This window comes from Taudactylus pleione, unplaced genomic scaffold, assembly GCF_031769625.1.
Source record: "Taudactylus pleione unplaced genomic scaffold, aTauple2 ptg000064l, whole genome shotgun sequence".
In the NCBI taxonomy this organism is placed as follows: Eukaryota; Metazoa; Chordata; class Amphibia; order Anura; family Myobatrachidae; genus Taudactylus; species Taudactylus pleione.
In genome coordinates this window covers 10,069,480-10,086,503 of record NW_028284466.1, presented here as the reverse complement: position 1 = coordinate 10,086,503, position 17,024 = coordinate 10,069,480, and the positions used below count along the sequence as shown (strand labels likewise).

Sequence of the window (17,024 nt, the reverse complement as noted above, 5' to 3'; positions counted from 1 at the left end):
CAAAGCATACTGCTAAAGCAACATTCGAGTGGTTTAAGGGGATACATTTAAATGTGTTGGAATGGTCTAATCAGAGCCCAGATCTCAAAAATGCAAAGGGGGTGAATACTTTTGCAAGGCACTGTATGTTATCTGTATGGTTGAGATAAACTTTGCATAGATGTCGTCTGTCTTTGCTATTTTATTGCTGTAATATATTATATATAATATATTACAAGCTCTAAGGAATTGTCTACACAGGCAGATATCAATGTAGTCCGTTTTATTCAGAGCATACGCTAAGTAGTCCAGATAAATGCTACCAGCGAAGGATCTAATGATTTCTATGCTGTATTATGGATACTGATGAAATATGTGGCACGGAATGAGGTAGACACCAATTTCTTGTATTTACGTCCCAATGTAAATTTCATTGCTGTCCATGGGGCTCTTGTATTGTATGTATGGAGAAAGTTTAGTATATTCACCTATGCAGAACTGTACACAATCTGTGGTTAGAACAGTCCTATGTATACGCTTTCAGTGCGCACATGCCATGGCCATATACCATCCAAAAACGAGGGTAATTACACGCAGGCACAACTCTGCACAGTCTGCAATTCCGACACCATGAACTTTGCCTATGGAAGAATCCTCTGTTACCACCCAGTTTTGCCCCTTCAGCCACAAGTGGAAATTCAGCTGACTTTTGTTCAGGACTCTGCATTGCCTGTAGTTATGTCCGGAGCGCGCACAGGGTGAAAACATATGTCCGCAAAGCCAGCTTGCGTTCATGACTGCATGAGCCCCATGTGAGTAGAGTACAGCTTTATTTCATATTGCTGGGTAACATAGACTATGGCGGAGGACGTTAGAAAAGGCAGGCAATATATCGCTAAAAAAACCTTTTTAAGGAGTAGATTTACTAAAGCTTCTATAACTGAAAAGCAGCAGCGTTGCCCACAACAACCAATCGGATTATAGATCTTATTTCTTTATTGTATCCTAGGAAATATTAGGCAGAATCTGACTGGTAGCTTTGGGCAAAACCACCACTTTTCATTTTGAAAAGCTTTAGTAAATCTACCCCTAAGGATCTAATAAACCTATATTCTTTACACATCTATTCTATAGAGTTTTTTTTTTTTTTTTATGTTAGACCTTTTGTTATTTTAGGTTTATTGACTTTTTGGTTCAGGGAGCTATTCATATTATTTGATGAAAACTCTCAAATGGGGATCAAAGAGCTAAATGTAAACATGGCACTATTGTGTCCGTGGGTGTTTATTCTGTATATCCCCGAGTGCACCTTTCTCACGTAGATCATTTGTATAATATCTGCATGTGATATTCTTTTGAATAATCTAGGTACAGTGTACACGCACAACCCTGTAATTAGTAAGTCCTTCAGTGCTGAATTTTAATTAGTATTTTCCGAAACATAGCAATTAAATGCGCCTTTCTTCCCTTCAAAGCTGCAAGTCATACGTTATTCTTTATACTACCTCTTATATTCTCTGTATAATGGGAGTTTTTATAGTCTCTTTTAATTATTCAATTCTACTACTGATGAGGCTACAGCTTGAGTGCACTATTTGTTCTATGAAAGGACTCATCATTTCCCCATGTCTTCCAATCAATTTAGAAATTAAACCTAGCAAAGATGACATGAGGGCTGTAAATCATGCTGTGGTGGAAGATGCATGTAGAGCGGAGAGTGCATGCTTTGTTCTCTAGGGTGTACAAAGTTTCAAAGTTGTGTTTTTTCTTTTTTTTTTTCAATCAATCAGTTATGGTAATGAACATAGAAAGGAAAGAAGAAAGGTGGTAGAGATCCAAGGCGCCTCTACACACACACACAGAGGATTGGTACTTTGGCCTACCGTGACATGGCCTGAAATGATGCGGAACTGGTATCAGACACTGAGGGCCTGATTCAGAGCCAGACGCTCTGACAGAGAGCTCGCTTTGAATCAGGGCCGTCCGTCATGTTTTTTAGAGCGGCCTCCTGGCCGCTCGCATAGCTGTGGGTGACCACCCACAGCTATAGCGAGCAGCCAGGAAGATGGTTGCGATGGTCAAGACCATCGCGACCATCGGGCTTGTGACGAGACCCTTGTGGTAGGGTCTCGTTGCCTCAAGCCCCAGAGAGACTTCGGCTCTCGCAGAGCCGAAATCTCTCCCACTGACATCACTTGCTATCCGGGTCTCGCGCATGCGCACGACGGAGCCTGCTCCGTCATGCGCACTGGGCCACCATCGACCCGCTTGCGAGCGGGTCTGAATCAGGCCCTGAGACCAGTGTCCGATATCTGATCATCAGGTGTGATATAAAATGTGGGCATTCAGAATGTCAACATTGACGGTATGTCAACATGTTGACATGCTGGTGTCTAAATAATGACTGCATGCCCATATCGTCAGTTAGTTGGGTAGAGTGACTGGATATCATGTGGGCATAGTGGCATAGCAAAAGGTGTGTCAGTGTATGCCATTTGACTCTGGGTGCAGGCCTACAATGGATGCTGTATAGTGGCATATTTCTGTGGACTATATATTTTATATCTGTGTGTGTGGGGATGTGGCGAGACTACAAAGCCTGGTGATAGACTAAAGCTGGGTACATACTGAGACAAGGTCGGCGTGATATTTTTTTTCCAGCTGAATCGGAACGACATATTGGCCGCATCGCTCAGTGTGTACGGCCAATATGCGCTCTCCCGTGGTCGCATGCGATATCGTCCGGTTGGCCATGCTGCACATTCAACCGGACGATATTGCATGCGGACCCATTGCAGGCAAAGAAGGACAGAATGAGTGACCGTTCCATCATTCATTACATCGTTTTAATGCGTACCCGCAGTACGATATGTCAGCTTATGGCTTATTGTTAATAAACAAAACATTGTGTTTCTATACACTTGCTATACATAGCATTAGAGGTTTCTTGTGCTGAACTTATACTTTTTTTTTTTTTTTTTTTTATATTTGTTCAATATGAAAAAGCTGCTAATTTATATAATGCTATAATACCAATATAACAATAGTTACATGATACGCCTATGTTCTGTGTGAACTCATTATTTTATATTCCAATTAGAGGTTGTCTTCTAGAGTTATGAAAGGCCAAGCAATATGCTCCTTCATTTTTCTTTTTAGTTTTAGTATATAAGCTTAGATAAAAGCACTAATTCAATATTATTACAATTATTTTGTGTGTTCCGGTCTGTATGTAGAAGTTGTTGGTGCCATCTCTCTTTTCCTTCTGATGTGAACCCGTTCTGCTGCTCACCTGATGCTGTGCTTGTAGTATAATACTCCTGATAGGTGATTGCTAACATGTCTTGTGATGCCTACCTTACTCTAAAAACTTGGCTCTCTTAGGGGGTATTTAATTAGCTGCCGGATATATCCCCCGCAGCTAATTGATTGCGCCATGCAAGGAAAAGCTATTCTATTAATTAGCTTTTCTCCGCATGGTTAACACTGGGTTAGCGCACACTCACCCATTGATTATGCATAAGGAAGCATGAAGCGCGATATATGGCGCTATATGCTTCTATGTTTGAAAAATGACAGAAACTGGTTGGCATTTTATCTCTCTCCACTTTTTCTCCAAGGTTTGATGCATCTCCCCCTTAAAGAGATGTTATTATTAATTTAGAATGCTTTGGGACTATTAGTATAGATCAGTGGTTCTCAAACTCTGGGCCTGATTCAGAGCTGGACGCTCTGAATCAGGGCGGTTTTTTTTTTTGGAGCGGCCTCCAGGCCGCTCGCATAGCTGTGACCACCCACAGCTATTGTGAGCGGCCAGGATGATGGTTGCAATGGTCAAGACCATCGCGACCATCTGGCTTGCGACGAGACCCTTGTGGTAGGGTCTCGTGGCCGCAAGCCCCAGAGAGATTTCGGCTCTAACAGAGCCGGAATCTCTCCACTGACATCACGAGACATCCGTTTGAGCAGCCACCCCCCCGGCCCGCCCACCAAAGGGGGCGAGCTGTCACTCAACATCGACAGCTCACCCCCTTTGGTGCGAGACCTGGAGCGACGGATTACCCGTCGCTAGCCGCGTCTCGCTCATGCGCATGACGGAGCCGGCTCCGTCGTGCGCATGCGCTGTGGGCCACCATCGACCCGGTTGCGAGCGCTCAGTGCTTGCGACCGGGTTTGAATCAGGCCCACTGTCCTCAGGACCCCACACAGGTAACGTTTTCCAGGTGACCCAGCAGGTGCACTCATTACTCACTGACACATTTTAAAAGATCCACAGGTGGTGCTAATTATTTAACTTGTAATTCTGTGAGGAGACCTGGAAAACATGCACTGTTTGGGGTCCTGAGGACAGAGTTTGAGAACCTGTGGTATGGATATCCACTGAAGTTAGAAAATGGTTATCTCCCATGAATTCTGACAAAGATTTGGGGCTTTTACTTCTTTAATTGTGGATGTTGAAGATGTGTGGATTGTCGGCCACTGACTGGAGATGTACTAATACAAATAAATGGATATATGGTTTATTTTGTCATCTATTGACTCATTTACATTATATTGTTGAGTGACATTGAATTTTTGCGTAGTACATCAGTGTAGATTAGAGGTTTTCAAACTCTGTCCTCATTACCCAACACAGGTCACGTTTTGCAGGTTACCCAGCAGGTGCACAGGTGTAGTCATTGCTCACTGGCACATTTTAAAAGAGACACAGGTGGAGCTAATTATTTCGCTTGTGATTCTGTGAGGAGACCTGGAAAACCTGTACTGTTTGGGGTCCTGAGGACCGAGTTTGAGAACCTGTGGTGTAGATGAAGGAAGAATAGCTGAGTGTAGAGCAGACTGTTTGTCTTTGGACACCTTTAACCTAAAAACATCTTTTGATACGTGAATAGTGTTTTTGTGCTGTATATACTGTTTGTTGCTGCTGGGTCAGATGTTAGATTTCCTGTTTATAGATATTTGCCCCATAGACTCTTTATTCTTTCTTTTTATTTATGCTTAGAATTGTATCTGCAGGAATAAAAATAGTCTGCATCTTAGAAATACCTTTAATCGTTAACAGTCTTGGAGGGTTTAAGGAGAAAATATATTGTTTAAAAATAGGATTTATTTACACTTTATTTTTCTTTAAACGTATAGTAAACAATGAGAGAATAACTTACTATTTCCTCAGGACCTTGTTTCTCAGCATATTATTTACTTGAAGTATGACTTGCAGCTAACTGAGACGGTTACGATAAAATGAATTACCTATTGATGACAATCTTATGGCAGCAGCACATATTAGTATGACAATATTGCATAATTGCAAGATGTTATGAAAATCGGGATGTCGTTAATTTACTGGCTGCCGAGATGCCGGCCGTCGGAATGTCGACGTCAAATCCCGACTCAGGATTAAAGATAGGTGTTGAAATCCCGACGCCTATCTTTAGCCGGATGCCGAAACCCCAACAGCCGCCATCCTGAACGAAGGTAAGCTGGGCATGTTAGCTGTTAGCCGCGGAGGGGGGTGTCCGCTTTAGGGACCCCTGGGGGGAGATTAGTGTTGGGGAACTCCCCTGGAGGGTTAGGCTACGGGAAGGGGGGGGGGTTAGGGCTAGGCACCACAGGGGGGAGGTTACGCTTAGGCACCACCGGGGGGAGGTTAGGGTTAAGCACCACTAAGGGAGGGTTAGGAGGGGGAAGGTTAGGGTATTTACCGATTCTATCGGGGTCTTCTACACAAAGAATTAGTGATATCTCTGAAGTACAGAAATAGTTTACCCTCTGTGATGTAATTGGGGCCTAATAAATTGTTAGTTTTGTTCTCATAGATTATTTGTTGAGCTTGCATCTTGCATCAGTGGGCTCACATTAAATTTGCCAGCTACATTCTCATGAAGATGTTGTCAACCCACAGAAGTTTATCACAATTATGTATAGGTGGCAGGTGAATGTAAATGAAATATGAGTTTTGAGGAATATGTCTTTTCAATTAAAAATAGAGCTCAAGCAGAACTGGTGACTTCAGTGTGGATCACATTTTATTAACAAAGTTTTATTTCTCAGTGGTTTCATTAATGTATCTCTCAGTGGTTTCATTAATGTATTTCTCAGTGGTTTCATTAATGTATCTCTCAGTGGTTTCATTAATGTATTTCTCAGTGATTTCATTAATGTATTTCTCAGTGATTTCATTAATGTATTTCTCAGTGATTTCATTAATGTATTTCTCAGTGGTTTCATTAATGTATCTCTCAGTGGTTTCATTAATGTATTTCTCAGTGATTTCATTAATGTATTTCTCAGTGATTTCATTAATGTATTTCTCAGTGGTTTCATTAATGTATTTCTCAGTGGTTTCATTAATGTATTTCTCAGTGATTTCATTAATGTATTTCTCAGTGATTTCATTAATGTATTTCTCAGTGATTTCATTAATGTATTTCTCAGTGATTTCATTAATGTATTTCTCAGTGATTTCATTAATGTTTGCATCTTGTTCTGCTTTTTGTTGGCATTGTGTTATGGTTAACTCTGTACAAATTCTTCTGGCGACCTTTGTCCACTCAGCATTCTAGAACGCCAGCAAGCTGCTGAATTACTGTACGGCTCTGCTGAGGAACTTAAATCGTGGCTATTGTTTTGAGTGAAATGCAGGCAGAAACAAATGATGAATCTTGCTTTAGATTGTGGTCATTATGGGTAAGGCTGCCGTTTTCTTGTGTGTTGTTTTTTTTTTTCTTCTTTTTTTTGAGTATTTTTGGCTGGTTGTTGTGCTTTTAGTACATTTTAATTGTGCAACATCTACAAATTTTTAAACTATTGGATTCTATTAAAGTTTGTTTTTTTTATAGCCAAAAACATGCTGCATTGTGTAGTACAATTTGATTACTACATTCTGAAATGCGTGTTAAGTATGTGACCCAATATGGTGAAGGTTTTTTTGTTATACATTTAACTTTCTGTAAATAAACATAATGATGCAGAGACATTAAAATGGCAAATAACTAAAATTTAACTTGCGCTATACTAAATTCCAAGAACACATGCTATTGTTTTTTAATACTGTTGTATAGGTATAATTATGAAATCGCTTATATTTTTACATCTAAAAAGTGCACTTGTTGTTTTTTTTATCTTTTTGCATTGTAGAAGCTAGCATTTTAGTATTTTGAACTCCTGCATAGGTCTTTATTATGTTCTGCAAATGCTAACATTAGTTACTTAAGCAACTGCAATAAGGACACTAGAGACATTTCCCATGCTTCATTCCAGTTGTGAGTGACAGCTGATTTGTTTTATCAGTAAGCTGTGAATCTGTTATAAGAGATCTGAAGCCAGATGAACAGCAGGACTTGTCTTCTGTATTAAGGTGCCCACACACTAGGCGTTCAGGTCACGATCCAATATTGTGTCTGATTTCTCCCCCTGCAGTCGTGGGCACGATTTGGTGTTAAAAACAATCCAAATTGACCCACGATCTATCGTACATCCTAAACTATTCCAGTGCACCGTGATAAGATTTTCAGATCTTGCCTGCAGCACGCAAGATGTGATGTACGACCAGCAGGTACGCGCATCGGCATCGTAATCGTGAGCAGAGACTCACGATTAGGACATATTTTACACGATCTGTCGTCCCGATGCGTCGGAATCTGGCTGATAGTGGAAAATATTTCCTAGTGTGTGTGTGCACCTTGACTCCTGTGAACAGTTACATAGGAAACTATTGATGCCATAGGCTGGGATATTGTATATTTTGTCAAAATAAAGACGAAAGCGTTGGAAGACACCTTTGGCGCTACCTACTATAATAAGGAAATAGAGTTGATATGGAAATCATTTTAAACACAAAATGTAACATCCAATCAAAAATACATAATTACTTAAAATCCCATTAGTATATATATAGTTTGAGTCCACTTCTAATTTAAAATGGCAATCAGGTTGAGTCTAGTCTCCCATATCCAAAATGCTTGGGATATCGGAATATTCCGTATTTTGGAATAATTGCATACTATAATGAAATATCTTGGGAATGGGACCCAAATCTAAACACAGAATGCATATATGTTTTATATACACTGTATACATACAGCCTGCAGGTAATTTTATACAATATTTTCAATAATTTTGTGACTCAAACAAAGTTTGTGGACATACATGAAATTCATTAATGTTTCATATACACATTATACACGTAGCTTGAAGGTAATTTAATACAATATTTTTAATAATTTTGTGCATGAAACAAAGTTTGTGTACATTGAACTATCAAAAAGAAAAGGTTTCACTATCTCAGTCATGCTAAAAAATTTCTGTATTTCGGAATATTGAGATATGGGAGACTCAACCTGTATAGACAAAGTAGACGATTAAGTCCAGACGTTTAATATCAGTAAATAAGAACAAGATCATCTGATACGTCCGGATATTAAAAAGTTCACAAAAATTTATATGTTCATAAAGTATATGGAAATGCTGAATCAAACCGTATCCTTAAACAAATACTGGCTTGTAGACCAAACGTAGTAAAGTTGCTTGTAGTCATTCGCATTTGTAAAAAAAAAAAAAAAATCAAATACAAAACATAGTGCAGTAAACTTCTTTAAAATAGAAAAAATGAGTTTATTAAAAAATAATAAATTCAAACAGCACTTTTATTAAGTCGAAAAATCCTCCGTGATCAATAAAAAAATTGAACCGTACCGGGTTTGGCTCCTAGTAAGGAGTGATGAAGTGAGTATTAATAAGGAGGTCCCGGATACCTTCCTTCCTCCCTCCAGGCAAACCAGGGGGAGGAGAGAGGCTGCTGGAGGGACACGGGGAGGTGAGTTGCTGGGGGGGGCATAATGTGTAAGGGGCACTTTTGTTGTGTGAAATAATGTGTTATAAGGGACACTACTACTATGTGGCATAATCTGTAAAAGGCATTACTGTGTGGTATAATGTGTATGGGGCATTACTGTGTGACATTATGTAAAGTGGCACTACTATTATGTAAAGTGGCTCTACTACTGCGTCGCATAATGTGTATAACTGGTACTACTGTGTGGCATAACATGAATGGACTCTGTGTGGCATAAGATGAATGGGCTCTGCGTGGGGATAAATGCATGTGTTTTTTTTACCTTCGGGGTGGGGGGGGGGGAGAAGAGTCCCTTTCAAGATCTTGCTATGTGGCCCAGAAAGTTCTTGTCCTAGCATGCAAACACAGAGGCTCTGGATTTAATATGAACTTGCACGAGTCATCAAGTTTGCTCAGACTGAGGTTAACGGGATACTTTTGTAGCTTTCTCACAGGTTTTTGGCAGACTACCAATTTCCACTGGAGCTAGCCCTAGAACCTGTATAATTTAACAGTGTTCCCATTTTTCTTACTTCGTCGTTATCGTGCAATCGCTTGCAAATCGCACATGCATCGGGCATGTTTTGGTCGGAAGCAACCAGCGATGCGCGTGCACGCTGGTCGCTTCCGACATCTATCATCGCCCGTACATGCAGGTCAACCTGACGATCCCATCAGGTTCAGCATGTGCGGGGATGATGGATGTGCCTGGACTGAATGAGTGAACGTTCAGTCTAGGCACATCACTAGATATACAAACGACAGCACGATTCCAATGTGGTAATCGGGCTCTCGTTTAGTTACCTAGTAGTGGATACCCACCTTAAGGGTAATGGTATCCTTTTAAAGAATTATAGATAAGCTTAAATTTAATATTTTTAAAGTACAAATTTGGCATTTGAGTGTTTGATCCACACAGATTTAAATGAAATCTAACAGACTTTTTTTGGTCTTGTACAGATTTTTATTATTTGTTGGTTGTTAAAGAAATTTTGGAAAACAGTATAAAGCACAATTTGTATTCATTTAGGCCTATTTTGTTTTGTATACACAGATTCAGGGGATTGATTTGTGGCCACACCATGTGTCTATGTAGTAGTTTCACATACACTTCTTGCCTTCCAAGTTCATATTTTGTGATGGGTGCAGCCTTTTTCAGCTACAAAGGCGCAGCTAACCGCTACAACTATTTGACTTGGGGTCCAAAAACCAACACCCATCACATCTGTTTTACATATATTGTCAAAACTGGATGTGGGATATTTTCATTCAGCTGCATCATAAAGTAAATTATTTAAAAAATACATAAACATGAAGAAATAATTGAATTTGTTGAATATTGGTTGGGATTTGTCAAATGTTATCTTTTCTTGTAGGTCAGACCAGGTTTATTTCTTCAAAGAATCATTTATTAGATGCTTACGGAAAGCTGTCATATTCCACATTTACCTGAATGTATGAACATGGAAACCGATGGCCAGCCTACTACATTATTTGTTTTTTGGTGTGTGTGTTTTTTTTTCTTTATTGATTCTCTATCGTACACTGACCATCTGCTACTTCATAAGTGTCTCTGATGTGCTCCGTTACCGTTGCATTTACACTTGTCTGGATGGGGCCAAAGGCCCTCATTCAGAGCCGGACGCTCTGAGCAGAGCACATGCTCTGAATGAGGGCCGTCCTCCATAATTATGGAGCGTCCTCCTGGACGCTCGTATAGCTGTGGGTCACCACCCACAGCCTATATGAGCGTGCAGGTTGATGGCCGCAATGGTCTTGACCATCGCGACCATCGCCACTGCGAGCCGGAGCCTGCGGTTGAGTTTCTCAACCGCAAGGCCCGGAGTGATTTTGGCTCTATCAGAGCCAAAATCACTCCCACTGACATCACTAGTGATGTCAGTGGGCCGGCTTCTGACGGTAGGCGTTCCCTTGCGAACGCCCCCGTCTGGGAGGCACGCCCCCGGCACGCCCACCAAATCAACATCGACAGCACGCCCCCTTTGATCAGACACAACGAGCGAAGGAAAGTCCTTCACTCGTCGCGTCTGGCGCATGCGCACGACGGAGCTCCCGCCGTTGTGCGCATGCGCAGTGCACACCATCGACCCACTTGCGAGCGGACAGCCGCTTGCGAGTGGGTCTGAATCAGGCCCAAAGTCCCAAGTCTCAGGCTTTGGGTAGTAATTTAACTGACCTGTCTGCAGTAATAATGTACATGACATCTGACTTTTTATTTTTTTTTATTTCTGTTTTAAATCTCACAGTATTGAAGAGGGAACCTGTGCCGATTGTTTTTTCCTATCATTGTACCGCCAAGATTAGATACCATCAATGTAACTTCTAACCAGCAGAAAATGATAACTTATAGAAGTCAGCATGTAGTATCTATTTGGTTGTGGTATTATATATGGCCATTCAGGATGTTTACACCAGAATGTTGACATGTTCTGAATGTCAACATGTTCATTAGTCCAACAGTCAGAAGGTTGACATAGCATTTTTTTCACTATTTTAGACTAAATTTAGCACTAAATTGCTATGTCGACATTTTGACAGTCAATATGCACAATGTTGACAAAACATGTCAACATTATGGCCATGTCGACATCCAGATTGTTGACATTCAGAACATTGACATTCTGGTGTCAACATTCTGATTGTCGACATTCTGACCGGCATAAATCATAATATCTGATAACCAGCATGCAGTGCAGTGATGGTCAGTATACAAAACCAGAACCCCATGTCAACAAAATTGACACATCTAATCTGATATTGCTCATGCCACTCTCACTGCTGAGGTTCATGGAAGGAACAGCAACCAGCATAGTCAGAGACGGCATTGGTATGTTGTGATCATCTATGCAGCTGGCAATGGGTATGAGGACATTTAGCAGTTCATATATGAGATGAGAGAAAAGATGAAATGAAAAAGCAGGGCATGTCATTTATCCTTGTGTAGGAATGTACCAACCTGTACAGAGCATTTGTCTTTGCACCTCAAATTTTTCTGCTTTACTCAAACTATACAAATGAAGAAGATCCTTAATACTAAATATATTTTGTTATTAATGATTTCTGCTTTCAGTAGAAGTTTTGGACAGATATCATGGTGGAAAAAAAAAATTGGAAACATTTCAGCTATTGTACGTTTGTCATTTAGCTTTTGGTTATATATTTCTGTCCAGCAATTAATATAAATAGTGCCCCATTAATGATAGTTTGGGATTTGAGGTGCACATTAATTTTGTTCCAATTTAGAAGTGTTCATGGATCTTCCTTGCATACAATACAATACAGTTTGTAATTTCCATAATCATTTTCTGTTTTACCAACGCAGCAACTGTAGAACTTTTATTTCACATACTAATTACTGCAAGCAAGATTAAGTTAGTTCTTGATCTTACACATAACTCTTGTTATCCATTGCCAGAGGCTAGTGCCTAGTAATACCCAGAAATAGGACTCCGAATATGCCACATAATCATTGTCAACTTTATGGATGTGTCTGTTTTACACCCTGTCATATACTTTTCCACTTATCCAACAAAAGGTGCTGTAGAACGTCTATTTCACCATACGACAAATACATCCTTTTGTCAGGGTGGATTAGAGGCGCCGTCTCCCACATACTTCTGTCTTCATTTTGCTGCCTAATACTTACCTTTCCATGATAGGGTAACCATGACAGATGGAAATTGTCCGTGAAGCCTCTTTCTATGGTGTCTGTGACGTAAGTCTGTCGTAAATTAGTAATAAGCTGGGTAAACGTGCTTATTTCATAGCAGAGCTCACTCCATCAGTAACTATCCTCCTGTCTCTCCTTCTGTCATTTTATAGCTGACTGTCATAATCAATGGCAAGGTGCACAGCACTAATCAAGTAATGGATAGGTATATAGAGTATAAAATACTAAACATGCATATTCATGATTGTATATCGGGGATGTGTAGCCAGCACCATGCTTTTATATAGTTTTAATTTCCTCTGAGAACCCTGTTTTGTAAAACTAGTTAGCATGAACTTGTTACCTCCTCCTGTCCTTTTAAATGATGTCAGGGAATCCCAGTGAATTAATGGGCAGCATTCTAATGATTAAATGGTTAGTTGATCAGGCTGCAAAATAGAGAGACAATCGGTAGGAGGATATTTCTTACTTTGTTTTTTACTTTTATTTTTCGCAAAAAAGTGCTACCCCTCCTGCCGACTATGGGTTCAGTTCACAAAATTGCTGGCTCCACTGTGTAAAACAGGTTCAGTGTAAAATGTTAATGATAATTTAGTAAATTGGCAGCAATTACTGAACACCGATAACCATTACGTGTATTATTAGTGGCCAACCTTAATATTATAGAGTTGGTATAGACAGGGGCGTAGGGAGGGCGGTTCCGATGGAGCTCGAGCTCCAGGCGCCGGTGGTGTCTGGCGGCGCCGCGCACTGTGCCTGCTGGCTGGCCGAAGACTCTAAGCAGCTGACAGCATCGCGCTGGTGCTGCGCCGCGGCCACCTACACTTGAAACATTAGGGAGGGGCACATGGGGCGAGTACCCCCAGGGCCCACTCTCGCAGGGGGGTCTTGGCTGGAGCTACAGTGTGGGAACAATTTTGCTCATCTCCAGCCTCCGCCACCCTGCGCTGCTGGGTATAGAGGGAAAATAAATAAATCTCATTTGCTCAAAATACATATCATGGGGGGTATTCAATATGGAGCGAAAAGTACGTGCTGGACTTTTCGCTCCACATTGGAGGTTTTGACGGGGATAAAGTATCTGGCGCGTTGCCGCTTTATCCCCGTATTCAATTAGGAATCAGCGAAAACGGGACCCGGCGGAAAGGTAAGTATTGAAAAAATTAGGGAGTTTTCGTGAAATGTTCCTACGACCCCCCTAAAGATGTCCAGGGGATCACTATGGGTACCCCCGTTTTTGCCTGCTGAAGGAAGTTGGGGTTTTTAATAGCCGTGGCAGGTACATAAATGCGGCTTTAGAAGAAGGGGTGAAGAATAGCATTTAGATTATTATTATTTTATTTTTTTTAAATAACTATTTCCATCAAATTTGGGGTACACTAAAATGGGTGCAAGCATATTTTTAAGTCCCTAAAGTCATTTTTAAAAATTCTTCAAAAATGCACTTGCCGCTACCACCCGCAATGAAGAAAACACCTGCCGCATACTTGGGAACCCCTCTGGAATTTATTTTGCTACTTTTAGGATTTTGTCCCCAATAGTTTTTTTTTTTTTTACCCCAAAATTTAAATTTTTGGGGGTGTCCCGATTTTTATTTTGAAACCTTTTTTTTGACACACATTAATTTTAGTGGACATTCCCAGGGGTGCAGGCTATTTTTTTTAAGCCTGCACCCCTAGACCCCATTTCTGCACTTTTTTCGCCACCTATTGTGTGGAGAAAAGTTATCCCCGTTTTTTTACAAAGGTTTTTTGCATCGGCGAAAAGTCTTTGAAATTGAATACGGGGATAAGTAAAACAGGCGAAAATGACGTCATCGGCGATAAATGAGCGCTGATAGTGAGTTTTCAATTCAAATTGAATACTGCCCCATGTTGGAAACATTTGAGTGTGTGTTTGTTGTCACAAGTTGTAAGCAGAGCTTGAGCCAAGGCTGTTACCTTTGCTGCATACAGATGTGCCCATCTAGCCCCCTACGCCATGTGGCGCGAGAAGCTTGGCTTGAGTAACCTGCCAGGTCCTGTGCGGCCTTGCTTGCGCCCAGCGTCTTTTTTGACTAAAATGCTTTGATAGACGCAAGGTCATGTGACTAAGACGCATCAGGAGACTGTACTGATTCATTTGATATGTGTGTGACTGAGGCTCTGATTCAGAGTTGTGAATAGAGTAAAGGTGCGTTTCCATTACAGATAGTGGAACGACAGTATGATTACAAAATTGTAATCGAACAGTTGCTCCTCTTCCCTTGCAGTGCATGTAGGTACCCTCCCTCATCCCTGAACATGGTCAATCTGTCGTTATTGGCAGATTGACCAACATGTTCAGACAATGATAGATGTCCAAAATGACCAGCGGGAGTGCGCATCGCTGGTCGTTTTCGACATGTTCATGTCAGATTTTTGCACGAATGAGCGATTGAACTATAACTATATCGTTATTGTTCAATCGCTCATTTTAATCGGCAAGTGGATACGCGGCATTAGAAATTGCAACTAATTGTGCACCTTGGTTAAATCATGCTGCACTGCAGGTGGGGCAGAATTAAAATGTTCAGAGAGATTTAGATTTGGGAAGGGTGTGTCCACTCCAAACTGACATCTAAATTGCAGTGTAAAAATAAAGCTGTTCAGCATTTGTGGGCTATGGGCCTGATTCAGACCCGGTCGCAAGCTCTGTGCGCTCGCACCCGGGTCGATGGTGGGCCAGTGCGCATGCACACGAAGGAGCCGGCTCCGTTGTGCGCATGCGCGAGACCTGGATAGTGACGGGCACTCCGCCGCTCTGGATCTCGCAACAAAAGGGACAGCTCGCCCCCTTTGGTGGGCGGGCCGGGGGAGTGGCTGCCCAAACGGAGGCGTTCCCATGTGAACGCCTCCGTTTGTGGGGCGGCCCCACTGACATAACGAGTGATGTCAGTGGGAGAGATTTCGGCTCTGTTAGAGCCGAAATCCCTCTGGGGCTTGCGGCAACGAGACCCTACCGCAAGGGTCTCGTCGCAAGCTTGATGGTTGCAATGGTCTTGACAATCGCGACCATCTTCCTGGCCGCTCGCTATAGCTGTGGGTGGTCACCCACAGCTATGCGAGTGACCAGGAGGCCGTTCTAAAAAAAAAAAAAGACCGGCCCTGATTCAGAGCGAGCGCTCTGTCACTGCGTCTGGCTCTGAATCAGGGCCTATATACAAAAGCAGCCAGTCTTTACCCCACATGCAAAAAATAGTATGTATTTGCACCCCTCGTATTGCTGCATGGTTTGTCCAGGTGCACCATTACCCGGTACACACTAGATGATGTCTAGTGTGTACTGACCTCGATAGCGACAGGACCTGGCGGGCTGCCAGCAGTGACGAAGTGATGATGGGGGCCATGCTGCATTCAGCAGCATAGTCCTCGGTAATGATGCGGGCAATGTTGCGAACGACGCACGATAGCACACTTCGTCACTGACATAGCAGGTACACACTGGCCGATGTTCCCGATATGTTGCTCCGATACGCTGGATCAGGCGACATTTCGCTTACTGTGTACCCAGCATTACTCTATTGATCTGAATTAGGCCCCGAGTATGGGAATTAAGCATAACGGAGCTTGACGTGGAAACCAGCCCTGGACGCTGCATCATAGCATTTCGTATACAGATTCAGTCTCAGTACTGATATACTAGTGTTGCATATTAAATTAATCAGTACAGTCCTGGTGCGTTTTAGTCGCATCACATCTCATGCCACGAAGACGCATTTTCATCCGAAAAAGACACTTGGCGCAAGCAGAGTAGCACAGAACCTGGTGCGCCGAGAGGGGCTGTTTGGCACGACTACAGCAACAATCTGTAGCTCTAGTGTTGGCCGAGATTAGACTGCGCTGTCCTTGCTGACACAGAAGGATGAGAGAAACATGTAAAAAAAGAAGTCCTCCTCCTGCAATTTCCTAAATGGAACTGCTCCAATAATTCCTCAACACATCTCGTGTCCCGGAATAAGCCAGTGCTTTGGAATCACTAGTGTTACGGTGCCTAATGTATCGGGAATGTGCTCTTAACCAGGAGGGGAAACTGCAAAATGACTATTTGGCAATGAACGTAATATTACATAAGTGTTCCCTAATGGATGATTGCATTAAACTGAGGAATCTGTAACTTCAGTTAAGTCTTCTCTCGTGTTTCAGTGTCCCGGAGAAGAAAACCGTGTGGGAACACGTACTGTGTATGTTGGACATCGCCCAGCTTCTGATACAGATACCTATATTGCACCTAAGTTCTGTGATAACAGAATTGTCTCATCAAAGGTTGGTCAGTTTTATTTACATTACATTTAAATTTTTGTTTACATGAAATAAATTATTATTTTTTTTAAGTTTCTAACATTTATCACTTTATCATTACTATGTTTTTTTTGCTATCCATGCACACTGCAATTTAGCTTATAATATCAGTAGATTGCTTTGAGGTCAGTATGTGGCTCCACATACCAGGCTTAGTAGTAGAGGTGGTGCCGGATAAACAACAGGGCAGCTGGGGCGGTGG

At 41.7% G+C, this 17,024-nt stretch overlaps 1 protein-coding gene across 3 annotated transcripts in view; it reads left to right on the top strand.

Annotated features, from left to right (window-relative positions):
* The window catches only part of ATP11C (ATPase phospholipid transporting 11C (ATP11C blood group)), a 191,629-nt gene that overhangs the window by 59,037 nt on the left and 115,568 nt on the right, over positions 1-17,024 (top strand). For all 3 annotated transcript variants that reach the window (XM_088465804.1, XM_088465807.1, XM_088465806.1), the window contains exon 2: positions 16,667-16,786. In XM_088465804.1, coding sequence (XP_088321930.1) covers positions 16,667-16,786 — 120 coding nt within the window. The remainder of the gene's footprint in view (positions 1-16,666; positions 16,787-17,024) is intronic.